This window comes from Notolabrus celidotus, chromosome 13, assembly GCF_009762535.1.
Source record: "Notolabrus celidotus isolate fNotCel1 chromosome 13, fNotCel1.pri, whole genome shotgun sequence".
Taxonomy (NCBI): Eukaryota; Metazoa; Chordata; class Actinopteri; order Labriformes; family Labridae; genus Notolabrus; species Notolabrus celidotus.
The window spans coordinates 35,043,340-35,062,134 of record NC_048284.1 but is presented as its reverse complement, the minus strand read 5'-3'; the positions used below and the strand labels follow the sequence as shown (position 1 = coordinate 35,062,134).

Genomic DNA, 18,795 nt, shown 5'->3' with positions numbered 1-18,795 from the left:
GTTGCCAGGAGAACGGTACATTTCGGACAGCATGTTTTTTAATAATATATGTATTTCATTTCTAAAGGAGGCAGTGGACAAAGGAAAACCACAGCTTTGCCTCCAGGTCCCAAGGAGTGCAAAGCTAAATTACTGAGGTCACCTTCAAACAATGAGAAGAACACCATCTACTCTCTTCAGTCGCTGCCTCTCCACATTGAAAGCTGTCAGGGTGATGATGTTAGTTTTCTTACCTGAATGCATAGAGCAGTCATTTCCTGTGCCATTGAAGCTATTTAAGTCATGCCTGTACTTCACAGGGACATGTACAATGCAACTGGATTGTGTTCTGCATATCTTTGTGCTGCAGTTTTTGCATATTTGTAGAAATAAGTGTTTAGTATTGCCCCCCATGTCCTGTGGAGAATTCTGAACCTGTACCAGAAGAGGAGAAAGAGCAGGAACCAGATCTTTGTACAGTAAGTCATGGTCCTGATCAGCTCAAATCCTGACTTCCCCCTGAGTTTCATGACCTGAGTCTAACTGTCAGTTGCTGTTGTAAATAGTCACAGGGAGGAGACCTTGTTTTTTTTTGTGATCACATTTTTATTATCATTTATACAGTTAAATACAGACACAGATCAACAAAGGTCAAAGCTGATATGAAAAAGAACAACAAACTAAAAAGAAACTACTGAGAACCGGGTCCAGAAGAAGAAAGAAAAGATAAAGGTTGGTGCTTTTGTTGTGGTAATGTTGTGAAGTGATATGGATGTAGTGGTGTGTGTATGTGTGTTTGTGTGAGTGTGAGTGCATGTAAGAGCGAGAGACAGTGAGGGTGGTTGCTCAGTTCAGCAAGTTCTTAAGATCGTCCAATGCTACAGACCATAGCTGAGTTATGTCCTCTTCTGCTCCATGTATGCGAGCCGTGGAAAGTTCCAGATACACAACATCAAGAAACGTAAACAACCATTGTTTACGAGTGAGCAGTCATTGGTGTTTCCATATAGTGGCAACCATCTTCTTTGCGGCCATCAAGTTAAAAACACACGCTTCTGAGCTCTCTGAAGCTGCAGCTGATCCAAGTCATTTAAAATCAAGAGGGAAGGAGACAAAGGGATAGACACGTGGAACAACCGGGACACATTTTCCAGAAAGGGGCCACACCAGGGCCTTTGCATGTCATGTGGTAAAAAGTACCAACAGGTGGTATGTTACCTTTGAAATATAACGATAGAACGTGGAAATGACTCCCTTGTTACCATGAAACTCACACAGAACTTTAAGTAGTGGGTGTCTGGAAAGAGGGGCCTGCCAGGGGACACCATAGGTTTTCATTACTGTACGTAACTGCAGATAGAAATAGAATGTAGAGCGCTGCAAGTTAAACTGTACAGAGAGCTCGTCAAAGGAGACTAAACCTCTGTCTCCAAACACAATGTATTCCTCTGTCATACCAGTGTCGACAGTATGGACCGTTTAATGAAAGACACTTAGACTTTCTGACAAACTTTCTTATCAATACATTGAAGAAACAAAGAATGAATGAGGCCAGATATTTTCACAATAGAGATGTAAAGAAGTAAAGTTCAGTATTACTTCTCTGATTTCATCTTTCATGCTCTCCTATCTGCTTTCCATCCCCTCTCTTCATCTTTAGGACATAACCGCACCCCATCACCTCCATCATTAAAACAGAAATACACAAACACACAGACACACAAACACACATACATACACAAACATAAAAGGACTCACTGATCACCGCATAAAACTGGGACCTCCTCTGCCACCCTACCCGTCTTACATAACAGCTGTGTCATCACCCTCAATCAGTGCATCATCATTGCGTGCATCACATGAGGGGGGGCTTCCTCCCTTGGGTCTGGTGGCCCCCCTAAAATGTATGCACCTGAAACTGGCCTGGCTCTGCAATTCGCAAGTCCCCTCCCAAGGGTCTGGGGGCTGCCTTTGCAGAGCCGGGCCTGGCCGATACCAGTCTGCTGGTACCTACAGCTCCCCCCTCCACCATGCCCTCTCATCATCCGCAGTGGCACACTACAAGCTTTCTAGAGTCCACTTAGAGACCCCTTCATCACTTACTTTAACTCTGCCTGTCCCATTAAAGTTACTAACCATAGACCTTTCTGGAGTCCCTGAGCTCCATTGTCTCGTAGATTCCTCTGAGCTGCCGTAGACGTCCTCCTGCTGTGGACGATCTGGACTCCAGCTGATACGGACGTGCTGGACTCCAGCGGCAACAGCTTCTACGACTCGTCTCATCACTATCACCTCTCTCTCTTACTCCCCTCTATCTGTCTTTCCAGACCCAACTCAGTCGAGGCATGATGTCTGTCTAACATGAGTCTGGTTCTGCCTGAGGTTTCTGCCTGTTAAAAGGAAGTTTTTCCTCACCACTGTAACTAGCTAAATACTGCGATGTGCAATGCTCATGATGGATTAAGGTGGGGTCAGACTGAGTCTTACCCTGTCTTGGTGTTGGGTCTTTGTCCATAATTTGACATAGAGTGGTCTAGACCTGCTCTGTTTGTAAAAGCGTCTTGAGATAACGTTTGTTGTGATTTGGCGCTATACAAATAAAGATTGATTGATTGATTGATTATAAATACCCTGTAAATACCCATCAAACTACAACATGCACATAAACATCAACACCCATATAACTGCACACACACATTCATAATGCCCCTTCTAAAACCTCTCTTGTCCTTCTCAAAAGCAAGCATTTTTTCTCTTCTAGTCTTTATCTTCTCTTTCTATTGTGTTTTTTCTCTTTTCTCTTTCTTGACAATCCCCTCCATAACAGTCTACTCTCTTGTCTTGTTTGTTCTGTTTTGTGTTTTTTTTTTTTTTTTTTTTTTTTTTTCTCTGTGTGTGTTTTATTTTGTGATCGTCACCTATAGTCCAACTCTTCTTTTCTAACCGTTTTTTTTTGTTTGTTTGTTTTTTGTTTGTTTATTTTTGTTTTTCTTCTAGTCTCTTTGTTTGTTTTGTTTTTTTTGTACTTTGTTCTATACTTGATGGCTTTGTTTGGTTGTTGCTCTCAAGTTCTATGGTTTGTTTTTCTTTTGTGTTCTGTTTGATGTCTAGCACTTTTGTGTCTGTTGCATATATTAAATAAAAAAAAAAAAGTTCAGTTGGACAGTTTTGCATTGAGTCCTGCTCTTTATTAACAGACATTCATGCTGATGTGCTAAACAGTCTCGTGATCAGCTGGTGTGTGTGTGTGTGTGTGTGTGTGTGTGTGTGTGTGTGTGTGTGTGTGTGTGTGTGTGTGTGTGTGTGTGTGTGTGTGTGTGTGTGGAGAAGAGGAGGCTCTCCCTACTACACTGAACACACACACACTGAGGAACCAGAGGACAATCCAAACCCAGGATACAGAGGTTCAGTGAAGGAGGTGCTGAAGGTGTGGAGGTGGATCAGAGAGTCAGAGGAGACTCTGTAGAAGGATAGAGTGCCAGCAGGAAAGTCCACATACACTGCTACTCTGTGAGAGACAGAGGACCAGGAGAGAGGGAGGACTGTGTCTCTCTTATTGTGACAGACAGAGTAACCTTCATCAGAGCAGCTCAGACTCCAGGACTGATCATTAAATCCAAACAGACAGGCATCACTGCCTCCTTTCCTTCTGATTCCTCTGTAACTCACTGATATATCAACCCCTCCTCTCCACTCAACCTCCCAGTAACAGAGACCAGTCAGACCATCTTTACACAGCAGCTGAGACCAGGAGTCAAATCTGTCTGGATGATCAGGATATGACTGATCCTCTTCCTCACATGTCACCTCCCTGTTGTCTTCAGACAGTCTGAGCTCTCTGTGTGCTGTGTTTGAGTCCAGAGTGAGTTCACATACATCTGATGGAGAGACAAAGACACAACACAGCAGCAGTTTATCATCAGACACACCTGAAGGCTTTATTCTTTGTTAGCTGACAGTCTGCTGTTTGGTCCTCATGAGTCAAACTGATTCCACACTTACACTTCTTCAGTCCAGGTTTTAACCTCTGCTCTCCACCATGGTCCACCCTGGAGGAAGAAACACAGTCAGAGTGATGTTCAGTCCAACATGAGTCCTACCTGCTGTTCAACATGAAGCAGTGTTCCTCAGTTTGTCCCTGTGACAGAGAAACAGGCTGAAACTCCTCTGAGCCAGCTGTCTCCATCACTCTGTCTCTTTTTCTGACAGTGTTGAGATACTCAGAGAAAAAGAAGAAGAAGAAGTCAAAGATTCAAAAAGCAAAGTCTGGCTGTTGCTCTTTGGATCCATAAAGTCCAGATTCTGCTTCTCATGTCCTCTTTGAAATCAGTAAAGAGGATTCCTGCTGAACCTTTGTTCTGTTACTTTAAAGAAGTCGTCTCTTTGTATGTGTCAGGAGTCAAAATGACTCATCCTAAACATCCTGTCTTATGGTTTCAGAGTGATGAAGACAGCTGGAGAACAGTTGGAGCATCAACATTCAGATCATTTCCACATGTCCTCCGTGATGTCTCAGAGTCCCTGCTGAAACAAACAGCAGATAGCAGCATGTACAGTATATGAAGCTGATGGTGACTGACAGGTCTGCTGCTGGTCTCCCTGAATGGAGCTGTGTCAGTAAACCAGTATATCTGGGCTGATGAGGTTCAATGAATACTGTCTGATCTCATTGTTTAACCCATTTATGCAGCCAGTACTTTGAATCCATGTTTCTAACATCTGTTACTTCTTAGTTCTGTTCCTGCTGAGATTCACTTCAATCTATACAACCTCTATACAACAACAAGTGACTGTATAGAGGAGCATTCAGAGTGTCAGTGTACAGTTTGGACTGCAATCCATTTTCAGATACAGTGATAAAAATGATTCTTTAACATGTGATCATATTCATTTGATTAGACATCACTGTCTCTAATTTTAATGCACCTCACTAGATAATTTTAATGCACCTCACTAGATACAGATATAGGTAAAGACATGGGGTGGGGGGTGTGGGTTGGGTGGACCGGTTTTATACTGGGGGGGGGGGCAGATTGTGGTGCAGTAGTGCGCTACGGCTCTCCCCCCTCTCTCCCGCCCCTCCATCCGCCCCCCCCCTATTTTAATGCACCTCACTAGATACTGATATAGGTAAAGATATAGGGTTGGGGGGGCAGGTTTTGTGCGGGGGGGGGGGGGGGGGGGGGGGGGTTTGTGATGCAGTAGTGCACTACGGCTCTCCCCCCTCTCTCCCGCCTCCCTTCCTGCCCCCCCTATTTTAATCCACCTCACTAGCAAACATACATACAACAAAAAAACAAACAAAACAAAATTCAAATCATATCATACACACACAGATCAGGTTTGGCGGGGCCTTAGTGTTTGGCTCGGCCCTACTCGTTGGGGGTCCATCGGGGCTGGGTGGGTGGCTGGTGTCCCTGTCACCCTCCGTCCCCCTGCTGCCCCCTCCCCTGTGGGGGCCTGGTCCGCGGCTGCCCTCGGGGCCGGGTTTCCTGGGGTTCCCTCGCGGTCCTCTTTGGGGGGTGGGGTGGCGCGCAGCTGGGGGGGTGTTACTACGGCAGCCATTGGGGTGTCCCTCCATGCCCCCGCGGCCTGATCCATCAGTCGCGGGGCGTGGCTGGGGGGCGTGGCTGGGGGGAGTGGTCGGGCCGTCTGGGGGGGGCGGGGGGGATTGGCCCTGCCGCCTCCGCCCTCCCCCCGCTCCGGCGCGCCGGTTGGTGGGCTCTGGTCTTGGTCCTGCCCGTCTGCCTGGCTGTCTGCTCCTGGTGCCGGGCCCCCTCGGCCCTGGTGGCTCCTTTGGCCCCGTCTTGGGGGGCTGTGGGGGCGGTGTTGTAGGGGTGTCCCTTGGGGGGGCTGCGGGATCTCTCCCCCCTCGCCCCCCTTTCCTCCTACTGGGTGACCTGGGGGTCGCCCTGGGTGCTCCGGCGGTACCTGTTTGCTTCCGGTCTGGGTCCTTGGCTTGTCCCCTGGCCTGGGTCTCCCGCGGCACCCTCTGTGACCCAAGCTTCAGTAATGATTGTGGACACTAAGGGTTGCTTAATCATTAGTATCACCCCACAGATTTTTTTTTTGGCATCATGGTGAGATGGTCCCTCTCCATCTAAGTGTGTTAGGTCTCTCTCTCCTTCTCTCTCCCTGTCCCTTTGTATATCCTTATGTAATCTTTCTTTCACTTTCTCTTATTTATTTTTTTGGTCCACCTAGGTGTGCAAGCCCTCTTTTACAGAACATGATATTAGCTGTCAATAAAAGATAGGCCAGAGTTCTAAGAGGGATGGTGATGGTCGCATGCGCACAGTCACAAGCACAGAAGAAAAAGGTTTTCTTTCTTTTCTTTTGCTGCAAGAATAAATTGCATTAATATTTGACAGTTTGTGACAAACATGACACAAACCAGAAATATATATGCAGACAAGAGAAAAAAAAAAGAAAAGAGATAAAAGAAAAAAAAAGAAGAGAAAAAAAAAAGAAAGAAAAAAAAAGACATCACTGTCTCATAGAGCAGGGGTTTCCAAACTGTGTCATGCCAAGGACCTCCATAGAGGATCAGACTCTGGCGGGGACCCCCTTACAAAGTGTCTTAAACTCTTTACACAATACTACAGTAAGTATATCAAATAAACAAAACCCATCTTAACATGTGTCCATATGTTGGTGAGATTGACTCTTGTTATTACTCTTGTTATCATCTTGTTATTAATTCATTTCATTCAGTGTCTTCATTGTGTATACAGTCTCTTGTCTTTTCTCTTTTAACAGTTATCAACAGCAATAATTGAGATGAACCACTTTTTAGTATTTCTGGTTCTTGTTATTCATTCATAATATGTCTTTCTCTTTAATCAAAAGTTGTTGTAATTCCCTCTCAACAATATTAAACACTTAAAGCAACAACAATCTCAGGACTCATCGTCAATCATCGTCTGACAGCGCTGAGTCCGGTGTCAACTTTTAGCTTTAACAGCCTTCCAGCCACGGCTTTCTTTGCCGTCTGCAACATGAACGTCGTCATTTTTGGTCCATTACATCCCTCGGAGAAGTTCAACTGTTTCAAGTAGTGAGACAGACAGACATTACACAGACCCTTCACCCTGGTTTACTTCAGAGATATGAGCCTGAAAAATGTGTTTTCTCCTCATTGACTCAGTTAACAGGTCTTAAGTTTGGTGATATAAGAACATCATGATAGAGATGTTGAAAATGAAACAACACAATCTTTGCCAGGTCTGATCTGGAGAGTAGAAGAAAACAACTTTTAAACTGCTTGTTTGTTTATCAGATGAGGTATCCATCATTCATGATGCGTTCCAGGGAGTCGGGAAATCTAAACTTTGCTGGGCTTTGACAACACACCGTCTGGTAGAGCCCTTGCACATGTCAACTATTTATCTAGAGAAGTTTGTGAGCAGCACTTGAACAAAGACATACGGTGGCCCTGAAGTGCAAATCACAACCGCTAATCAGAAAACTCTACGACATTAACCAAACCGGATGAAGTAGGTACCCTCGGGGGACATGACTGGTCACTGATTGGTCTGGCCTATCCTTTGACCCTGAAAGACATGGTTTACATGCTTGCTAAACATTTTGTGCTTATAGTGTTGAGAAAAGCGTGGTGGATTCCAAGAAATGGGTTTTAGCAATTGAGAAATACTGTCATAGCAGCATGAACATTGTTGCTGGCGGCACTCATATTTGGAAAACATGTAAACCATGTCCTTCGGGTCAAAGGATAGACCAGTCCAATCAACAACGAGTCATGTCCCCCAAGGTTACCTACTCCTTCTGATTTGGTTACAGTTTTTCTCAATTGTTTACACACAAATACTGGTACTTAAGACACAATGACCACAACATGTAACCCATGCATCAACCCCCTGAACCAATTCTGCTCAACTAGAAGCACAATTCCCGTTTTACACTCAAATTGCAGTTCTAAAACATACTTTTTCCAAAAGAAAATACACACAATTCTCTGCATTTGGAACAATTTTCATGAAGAAAATCTCTTGTTTTCACAAGGAACACACTGTCATATAAAATCTAAAGTTAATTGCCCTACTATGCACACTGACTCATCACATGGGCAAACACCTGTCACACAGTTTGACAATTAGAAATCAGAGCTTTTATTCAAAATAATTCACAGGTTGCACTACTCAAAAGTAAAAGTAAACAAGATGTATCCCAGTGTATCGGCAGTGTGTAACAAATGCAAGCATCAAGCTGGCACCCTTACACACCAGCTATGGACCTGTCCTAAACTTCACTCATTTTGGACTTCAGTGTTTGATTTTTATTCCAAAGCATTCAACAAGAAATGGCTGCCCGACCCCCTGGTGGCCATTCTGGGAGCTACTAGTGACACCACTCTGAACTCTGGCAGTGACAAGTGGGCTGAATATCTTGGTACTACTCTGGCTAAAAAACTTATTTTAAGATTGTGGAAGTTCGATGCTGTTCCTTCATTCGAGATGTGGCTGAGGGAGCTGGGCGAGACCCTGCATATGGAAAAGCTTAGATTCAAGAATGCAGGAAGGATGAGAGTATTTGATAGGGCACGGGGACCAGTACTGAGACACTTGAGGGGTCTGGGGGAGAATGTGGGTGGGATGAGAGTAGGAATAACCTTGTGGCACTGATGGCTATGTGTTATACCTGTATTGATCTGTCATGTAATGACTTGAATTTTGTTTCTATTTGTTCTTGCCCCCTAACGTGAGTTTCGATTTTACAATTATTATTATTATTATTATTATTTTTCTCTTTTTCTCCTGCCCATCACTTTGTACAAAATCCGCTAAATAATATTCATCACTATTTACTATGACTGTATGTTCTTTGAGGCCGCTGTTGTGTTGTTATAAGAAAATGGAAGAATACGATTGCTTCTATTTGTCACCTATGAACTGCATACAATGATAATGCACAATAAAAAAAAGTTAAAAAAAAAAAAAAAAGAAATCAGAGCTTTATTCCCCCCGCTGCTTGGCCAGGGAAAACATTACTTGTTCACTTGTTATGTGGATGAGGTGCTGTGGCCAGACCGAAACAGAAGAGAGGATGCAGCATAATGTTGTTTTTTTTTACTGTAACTGTATACAGTAAATTGTTCTGTTGTTAAGTATGTAGACCACTGTATGTGCAACTTTGTGTTGGTTGGGATGTACACTGTGTACACTGTTTTTTTGGGGGGGAAAAATACAATATATTTGTTACCATGTATTTGTGTGTTTTGAGTATAAAAACAATATTCTAAAATATATGCGACAAACTTATGTATGTACTGTCTGTAGTAAGTGTAACACTGAACAAAAAAAGGGCTAACAATCTTACCGAAAGTACATATCCCTAACTTTTACAGTTGGAGGATGAATCCTCACCTTTTACACAATCCTGAATTCGAAAAATTCATATCATCACAGATTCACTTTTTCCTAGAAATAAACACTCCAACTGCCCCCTCTCCCTCCATTCTTTGGGAATCCTTAAAAGCATACCTCAGAGGGCAGATTATATCATATACTTCCAAGATTAAAAAAGAATCAAACAAATATCTGGAACAATTGGAGTCAGAAATCAAGAAACTAGAAAAGGAACACTCTAGCACTAGATCAGCAGGCTTATTTAAGGCTCTTACCAGGAAAAAGAATCAATACAACATTTCTACTACCTACAGAGCAGAAAAGGCATTATTAAGATCAAGACAGCGCTACTATGAGCTCGGTGATAAGGGAAATAAATTGTTGGCCTGGCAACTAAAAAAACAAATGTCGAATTCTTTTATCCAGCAAATAAAGAAGCAAGACTCAACACCAACCTCTGACCCAAAAGAGATCAACGACTGTTTCAAAATCTTTTATGAGAAGTTGTACACATCAGAATGTCAAAATGCCTCCTTAAGCTGTGAAAGTTTCTTGAATCCATTAAAAACGCCTAAGTTATCAGAAGAAGATAGGGATAAATTAGATCAACCGATAACTAAAGGAGAAATACTCAGTGCCCTTATGTGCCTTCAGTCAGGAAAATCCCCAGGGTTAGACGGTTACTCAGTTGAATTTTATAAAAAATTCCAACAACACCTGATTGGCCCAATGATGGATATGTATCAGTATATCATTAATAAGAACGTGCTGCCTCAGTCTCTGAGGGAAGCTTTGATTTCATGGATATGTAAACCCGGGAAGGACCCCACACTGCCCAGTTCATACCGCCCTATCTCTTTACTCAATGTGGATTTAAAACTGTTTGCAAAGGCTATAGCTCTTAGGCTGGAGAAATATCTCCCTTCACTAATAAATGTAGACCAAACCGGCTTTATTAAAAATAGAATGGCAGCTAGTAATCTAAGACGCCTTTTCCATATCATATCAGAAGCTAAACAATTAAAAGAGCCAGCAGTAGTGGCTTCTCTCGACGCGGAGAAGGCATTTGACCGGGTGGAGTGGATCTATCTTTTCAAGGTTTTAGAACATTGCAACTTTGGTAAATATTTTATCAACTGTATAAAACTCCTCTATGATAATCCACAAGCCAGGGTGAGTACAAACGGCATGATATCAGATACCTTTCCCATTGGTCGATCCACAAGACAGGGCTGCCCCCTGAGCCCTTTACTATTTGCCTTAACGTTGGAGCCCCTTGCTCAGAAGATAAGGGAGGACCCTCAGATAGCAGGGATTTTGGTGGGAGGGAAGGAGCATAAGATTTCAATGTATGCTGACGACATTTTACTATATTTGCTGAAACCAATCACCTCATTGAAAACCCTGTTGAGCGTAATAGACAACTTTAGCCAATTCTCTGGCTATAAAATTAACTGGTCAAAGAGTGAGGTCCTCCCAATATCTAACTCTAATCCCCCTTCCTCTGGATCGTATTCACCTTTTAAGATAAAATCTAAAATTAAATATCTGGGGGTCACCACAGATGGGGACTTACGTAATCTTTTCAAATTTAACTATGCTCCATTGTTGGAGAAGGTTAATCAAGATTTGACCAAATGGATCAACCTGCCGATCTCACTCATAGGGCGAGTCAATGTCATTAAGATGAATGTTATGCCAAGACTCATGTATCTGTTTCAGTCTATACCTACTGGACTTCCCAAATCCTTTTTCAAAAGATATAACTCTATAGTAACTAAATTTCTGTGGAATGGTAAGGTTCCGAGAATTAAGAGAAGCGTCTTAGTATTGCCCTTTGAAGGGGGTGGGTTAGGTCTACCAGACCCAGAACTATATTTTTGGGCCGCCCAAATTAGGCCCTTGTGTTACTGGTTCAGCAAGGAAACATGTCCTGCATGGACCCAAATAGAAAGACATATATTGAAGATACAAGACCTGTCTTACACTCCCTACTGTTTCACGACTAAAAATATGAAGACATTCACGGCTAATCCCATCCTTAGCCACTCGGTGAAGGTATGGGAGGACGTACATAAATATATGAAACAACCAATCTCCCTCTCACCAAAAACACCTATAACGCTCAACAGTACTTTACCACCGGCCCTAAAAGACCAAGCTTTTAAGATATGGGCACAGAACGGTATTGAAAGATTCGAAGATTTATACCAAGGGAATACATTTAGATCATTTGAGGATCTGCGGGATGGCCATCAAATCCCAGCCACACACTTCTTCCGATTTTTACAGATACGACACTTCATACAGTCCAAACAAGGCGGTTCTTTGGATAGGCCGAAGTACTCCCCACTTGAGTCTTTACTGACTAAAGACAATCTGAGCAAACATATATCACAGATATACAGTTTATTGTTAGAATATTCAACGACCAACACAACAGCACTAAAAGACAGATGGGAGAGGGACCTGGGGATTAATATAACAGATGAACAATGGAGCCAGATCAATGAGCAAACACAGAGAAGTTGCATTAACACCAGGTATAGGCTCTGCAACTACAATTTTATACACAGGGCATATTTTACACCTGAGAGACTGGCTCATATTAAAACAGATATATCCCCTCTCTGCCTTCGATGTAAACTGGAAATTGGTTCGCTAATACATACAGTGTGGTCCTGCAATAAGTTAAGACAGTGGTGGCTGGGAATTGAGAATATTCTTGAGAAAGTATTGTCGCAGAATATTTCCTTGTCACCTGTGATAGTAATGCTAGGGGACTTGACCGACTTAAAGCTCCCCTCCCAAAGCTTAAAGGGTTTTGTGAGCCTAGCCATTACAGCTGCCAAGAAATGTATTACATCTAAGTGGAATCATGTAGACCCTCCAAACATTATTCAATGGATTAATGAGGTCAGTTCATGTGCTCCTTTGGAGAAAATCACCTATTCCGTCAGAGGTAGCCCACAGCTGTTTCACAAGACCTGGGACCCCTGGATGGCCTATCTAGAGTCCGGTCAATACAATGTTTAACTTATTGGTACTCGTACTTCATCTGTGTTCAAATATCAGCCACCTGTAGATGTGTGAGTAAAGTGTAGGGGAAGATATGTATGTATGTGTATGTTACATTGAAGATTGTGGGTGCATCTCTCCTTGTCATGGCATGGTTTTGTTTTTTTTGTTCTTTGTTTTTGTTTTTGTTTTGTTGTTGTACTCTATGGTGTTTTGTAAACTGTTTGTCCGAATAAGAATGAAGAAAAATGAATAAACAGAATTTTCCAAAAAAAGGGCTAAGTCATTATGATGAATGGAGAAGAAGTGTTTTCCACTCATCATAGTGATTTACATTTTTTTTTGTTCCTTTGTGTGTCCGGAGATCCTGTGTGTATCCATGGTCGCATTGTTTACATACGAGAACAGCTGTTAGCAGCCCGTAGCATGTCGATGCTAAACAATGCTAGGCCCGATGTTCCCTGTGAGCTGAGGAGAAGGAGGCGAGGACGACGTGCTGGTATTGAGGTGCAAGCTAAAAAAGACGACATGGACCTGTCCTTCCACCCACCGTTATGGGGAATGTAAGATCTATCTACGATGAGGTGGACGAACTAACCCAGCACCAGAGGGAATACTGGCAGAGTAGCATCATGCTAACAGAGCTAACACCGGACACGAACGCCACATTGGAAGGATTTCACCTGCTGTGGGCGGACAGGATACAGGAGAGCAAGACTGAACTAACTGGTGAAGAAGGCCATGAATTTCCCCGTTGTGGGACGAATAAAGGAGTATCCTGTCTTATCTTATCTTACATCAGTGTTCAACTGGTTCTTATAAACGTCTATTCATATGGTGGTTTGTGTGTGTCATTTGAAAACAAATACCATTTTGAGAAGAGATAACATTGTTTTGCAGGAGAGCTGAGGGGTTTTGCCCATTGTGTGTGTGTTTTTTGATTTGTGTGTAGAGTTCTGAGAGTTTAAGGCATGCTTTCAGAAAATTTGTGGAAACAATCGAGAAAAACTGTAATGTAGTGTTTTCTGATTTGCCGTAGTTGTTACGGGTGTGAGGGTGAACCCAAAAGCAGCACACTGGAGCCCGGAGGAAACAGCAGGTAACAGTCTTTACTAACCCGGTCACACAATGTCTGTTGAGATGCTGGTTTCGCTGTGTGGAGGATCAGGCTGGAAACAGACGAGGAGCAGGCAAATCTCTTGGTCGGGGACAGAAGGCTGAGGTAGTTACCAGGGCAGAAACGAGGAAGGAAGGTCGGGGACAGGCAGGGTCGAAACCGGGAGATCAGTCCGAGGAAAAGTGCTGGAGAGTCTTGCATTTGCAGTGAGAACAATCTGGCACTGAGTGAGCTGAAACCGGGACTTAAATACTGGCAGCAGGTAATGACAAACAGGTGATTTGTGTTGGCTGAAGGCTGATTTATACTTCTGCGTCGAACTGACGGCATAGCCTACGCCGTAGGTCTGCGTAGCTCCCGTACCTACGCAGAGGCCTACGCACGTAGCTGACGTGCACCTCCTCCAAAATGTAACTCCGCGTAGAGCCGACGCGGACCACAAGCCCTGTGATTGGTCCGCTCGGCGGCTTTGTCTTTCCCGCATTCACAGCACTTCCGGGATCCCGGACATCGGCCGCACATCGGCCGTGTATTTGATCTCCTCCTCTCTCTTCTTCATGTAATCATGTCTGTATGATAAACAGCAACATGTATCAGCTGTAGATGAACAGAACACGCTCTGAATCTCTGTGGAAAAGGAAACAGAGATCGTAGCGGGACCGGAAGCAGGCGACCGGCTATCAGAGAGACCACACTGCCCTCAAGTGTTTCAGAGGAGAATTACTGCGCGACACGGACACATCGACGCACAAGTATGTGGGGCTCATGTCCGCGTCAGCCCCTGCTGCGTAGGGGCGACGCAGAAGTATAAATCAGCCTTTAATGAGGAGAGTGTGGTTCAAGTAAACGAAGGGGAGTGGAAATGTAGTGGGCTGAGAGGCTGAGCAGGTGTGGCAGGTGATAACTGTGACAGTAGCTTTTTTCTGATTTGCTGTTGTGTTGTCTGATTTTCCTTAATGCTGTCTGATTTGCCGTTGTGATTTGCACTTCAGGGCCACGGTAAAGACATCTCTTTACAGCCAGAAATAAACTATTGTCAGATTACCACCAAAGGGAGTCTGGATGTCATGACGGTGGAGCATGTTCTTCCTGCTTTTGCTCTCCACATTCCCTGTTTTTACTTCAGACACCAAAGCCTCCTGATGATCAGGATAACTCAGACTACAAACAGAAACCAGACCACGTCCCAAACTGAAACTCCAGAACCCTGAGTATGGATTCTACATGTTAATGTAGAATCTGTAAATACAGATGATATTAAAAGTTTAAAGTGAACTAGTCTCCCTTGTTGTAGATTTTTGTTCCATGTCCCCTCCACTTTCCCTAAATAACCCCCTGGTGCACCCTAGTGAACCCGGCGGGATCAGGACCTCCAATTTGATGAACAACAACACAACTCCAAAAACAACTGCCCTAGAGATGATGTCTGTATATTTCTTCATTTGTTCAATAATGCCTTCTTTCTATTCACACACAACATTAGTGGATGAACAGTCACATGGGAATTTTTCTGTATATAACATTAACAGCTGACCTGTGACCATGTGACCACCTTAGCACACCAACCACTGTTAGAAGCTTATATTTTCTAGCTCCGCCCCCAGTGGCTTTCGGTTCAAGTTTTGGATTTCTACTGAGTAGTTTATTTTGTATTTGATAGTCCTCTGATGGTCTTTGTCTGATTCAGGTCCAATCACTCCTCAGAAAATAATGAAACTAAACAAGATCTTTTTTGTGAAATGGGATTTTTTCTTTTGCTCTTGCAGTGTTTGAGCTCTTGTTGTCTGGTCATACCTCAGTGTATCCAGTCTGCAGAGTGGATCCTCCAGTCCAGCAGACAGCAGCTGGACTCCTGAGTCTCCTGGATTATTGTAGCTCAGGTCCAGCTCTCTGAGGTGGGAGGGGTTAGACCTCAGAGCTGAGGCAAGAGAAGCACAGCCTCTCTCTGTGATCAGGCATCCTGACAGTCTGGGATTAGAAAAGGAATCATGCAATAAGCGAAGTGTAAAGGTTTTGACCATTTTCATGTAAAAACAAATATTAAACAGAACGAGCTAGTTTCCAGTTTCCTGACCTATTCTTACTGATCATCTGAGGAAACTAAGAGTCATGTGGAGCTTTGTGTTTTGATGTAATTTACCCTCATTGGGTTATTGTTACTGACCGTGTAAGATTTTAATTTCAGCTTTACACTGACCTGAGAGTTTCTAGGTTACAATCTGGACTCCCCAATCCAGCAGACAGCTGCTCCAGTCCTGAATCCTGCAGGTCGTTGTTACTCAGGTCCAGATCTCCCAGACTGGAGGACTGTGAGCTGAGGACTGAGGCCAGAGAAGCACAGCTCCTCTCTGACAGGTTACATCCACTCAGCCTGAAGAAGAATTAGTGATTAGCACAGACACAGTGTTTCATCTGTCATGACCAACATGTTTTTAATCTCTCATGTATCCACCTACAGAGCTTTGTTGGAGGCTTTGATCACTGGCAGCAGCCTCAGAAGAGCCTCCTCTGAAGCAGAGTATTTCTTCAGGTCAAACACGTCCAGATCTTTCTCTGAGGACAGTAAGATGAAGACCAGAGCTGACCACTGAGCAGGAGACAGTTTCTCTGTGGAGAGACGTCCTGATCTCAGGGACTGTTGGATCTGCTCCACTAGAGAATGATCATTCAGTTCATTCAGACAGTGGAACAGGTTGATGCTTTTCTGTGCAGACAGATCCTCACTGATCTTCTTCTTGATGTACTGGACTGTTTCCTGATTGGTCTGTGAGCTACTTCCTGTCTGTGTCAGCAAACCTTTCAGGAGGATCTGATTGGTCTGCAGTGAAAGACCCAGGAGGAAGCGCAGGAACAAGTCCAGGTGTCCGTTTGGACTCTGTAAGGCCTGATCCACAGCACTCTGATGGACACAGCTCAGTTCAGGTTTGTCTCTAAAGATTCTAGAGATCAGGGACAATGGTTGTTCTTCTTTCATCAGGTTCATCAGGTTTAGTCCAGACTTGGTGAAGGTCAGATGGACATGAAGAGCAGCCAGAAACTCTTGAACGCTCAGGTGGATGAAGCAGAACACCTGGTCCTGGTACAGTCCTCTCTCCTCTCTGAAGATCTGTGTGAACACTCCTGAGTACACTGAGGCTTCCTTGATGTTGATGCCACACTCTGTCAGGTCGGACTCATAGAAGATCAGGTTTCCTTTCTGCAGCTGATCAAAAGCCAGTTTTCCCAGAGACTGGATCACCTCCCTGCTCTCTGGACTCCAGAGTGGAACAGTCTCAGATCCTCCATCGTACTTGATGCTCTTCAGTCTGGACTGGACCACCAGGAAGTGGATGTACATCTGAGTCAGGGTCCTGGGCAGCCCTCCTCCCTCTCTGGTCTTCAGCACATCCTCCAGAACTGTAGCAGTGATCCAGCAGAAGACCGGGATGTGGCACATGATGTGGAGGCTTCGGGATGTCTTGATGTGGGAGATGATTCTGCTGGTCTGCTCCTGGTCTCTGAATCTCTTCCTGAAGTACTCCTCCTTCTGAGGGTCAGTGAACCCTCTGACCTCTGTCACCATGTCAACACACTCAGGAGGGATCTGACTGGCTGCTGCAGGTCGTGTGGTGATCCAGAGGCGAGCAGAGGGGATCAGGTTCCCCCTGATGAGGTTTGTCAGCAGCACATCCACTGAGGTGGACTCTGTGGCATCAGTCAGAATCTGATTGTTGTGGAAGTCCAGAGGAAGTCGACACTCATCCAGACCGTCAAAGATGAAGAGAACCTGGAACTCTTCAAACCTGCAGAGTCCTGCTTCTCTGGTCTGAGTAAAGAAGTGATGAACAAGTTCCACCAAGCTGAACTTTCTCTCTCTCAGCACATTCAGCTCTCTGAAAGTGAAGGGGAATGTGAACTGGATGTCCTGGTGGTCTTTGTCTTCAGCCCAGTCCAGAGTGAACTTCTGTGTTAAGACTGTTTTCCCGATGCCAGCCACTCCCTTTGTCAGCACTGCTCTGATTGGTTGATCTCTTCCAGGTGAGCCTTTAAAGAGGTCTTCTTGTCTGATGGTGGTCTCTGGTCTGTGTGGTGTCCTGGATGCTGCTTCAATCTGTCTAACCTCATGTTCATCATTGACCTCTCCAGTCCCTCCCTCTGTGATGTAGAGCTCTGTGTAGATCTGGTTCAGAAGGGTTGGGTTTCCTGCTTTAGCGATCCCCTCAAACACACACTGGAACTTCTCCTTCAGGTGAGACTTCAGTTTACGTCTGCACTCTGGAACAACAGTTCCTGAAAGAACCAAAGAGAAATGTGATGAATGATCTGAAGCTACAATCAGTCTGATGAATTTACACTTTCAGACATCAGGATGGATTTGATTTTCCTCCTCTCTGAAATCTCTTCATCAGCTGTGAACACTTTCTCACAGCTCATAGATGTGATCCAAATGTGTGCATCATATTAACAGCAGAGTTTGAAATGTAAACCTCTCCCATGTTGTCTCCATTTCCTCTCTCCATCATGTTGAATGTGTTCAAATCCTCTTACTGCTCTGCAGACGGTCAGCCAGCTCCTCCTGCTTCATTCTCCTCAGGAAGTGCAGAGTGATCTCCAGAAAGGCCTCTCTGCTCCTCCTCTGCTCTTCATCCTCATCCTCCCTCTGACTCTCTAAGCATTCTGGGTAATCTGGACTCAGAGCTCTCTGGATCTCCTTCAGCTCGGTCTTTACAAAACTGATGATGTTCTCCTGGAGCAGCTGGAGCAGAACAAAACAGAACATCAGATCATCTGTGACAGACAGAGAGCCTGCTGGTGTGCAGAGTCCAGCATGGAGACTGGATCACAATGCTGCTTCAGGACTTCGTCTGTGGATGGTCCTGTCTTCTACAAATCAAGTTTCTATGAAATGAACTTCCTGTTGGAGAAATCTCCTGGTGTGCTTTCATCCAGAAAAAGTCTGCAGTGACTTTAGACCTGATGTGTTTATTAGAATGAAGCTGAAAGCAGCAGCTGTCATTAACATGAAGCAAAGGGTTTCTGTTGTTTAGACCTCAAACTGGACTCACTTTGTGAACTCTGCTGCCAAAGTCTGAGTCTATGTGAGAGCATCATGACCTCTGACCTCTGACTGTGTGCAGCTCAGAAATGTAAGGCTTCATTCAGTCAGTCAAACACTGAGTGTGAAGAGAGTTCAGGCAGAGATGATGTTTGCAGTGTGATCAGGAAACAGAAACATCCAAACAGAATGAGTGTGTGCTCTGATTCTCAGGAGGAGCTGTGTTTGTACATTTACTCACCATCAATATGGAGTCCAGCTGTGTTTGATGCTGCTGGGCA

The 18,795-nt window shown here is 44.2% G+C and overlaps 1 protein-coding gene across 1 annotated transcript; it reads right to left on the bottom strand.

Moving 5' to 3' along the window:
* Nucleotides 1-3,324: 3,324 nt before the first annotated feature.
* On the bottom strand, nt 3,325-18,047 carry LOC117824327 (NLR family CARD domain-containing protein 3-like). The gene is made up of 6 exons (XM_034699791.1): nt 18,007-18,047; nt 15,936-17,748; nt 15,677-15,850; nt 15,274-15,447; nt 3,982-4,028; nt 3,325-3,857 (listed from the first exon to the last, which is right to left on the bottom strand). Exons 1-6 carry the CDS (start codon nt 18,041-18,043, stop codon nt 3,325-3,327), a joined length of 2,778 nt encoding a protein of 925 aa, XP_034555682.1. The 5' UTR covers nt 18,044-18,047.
* Between the last annotated feature and the right edge of the window lie 748 nt (nt 18,048-18,795).

Coding starts and splice junctions, on each gene's coding strand:
- LOC117824327 (XM_034699791.1), bottom strand. CDS start 18,043: ATGAAGCAGGAGGAGCTGGCTGACCGTCTGCAGAGCA. Junction 15,851..15,935: donor AAAGCCTCCAACAAAGCTCT/GTAGGTGGATAC, acceptor ATTCTTCTTCAG/GCTGAGTGGATGTAACCTGT. Junction 4,029..15,273: donor TGCAGACTGGATACACTGAG/GTATGACCAGAC, acceptor TTCTTCCTCCAG/GGTGGACCATGGTGGAGAGC.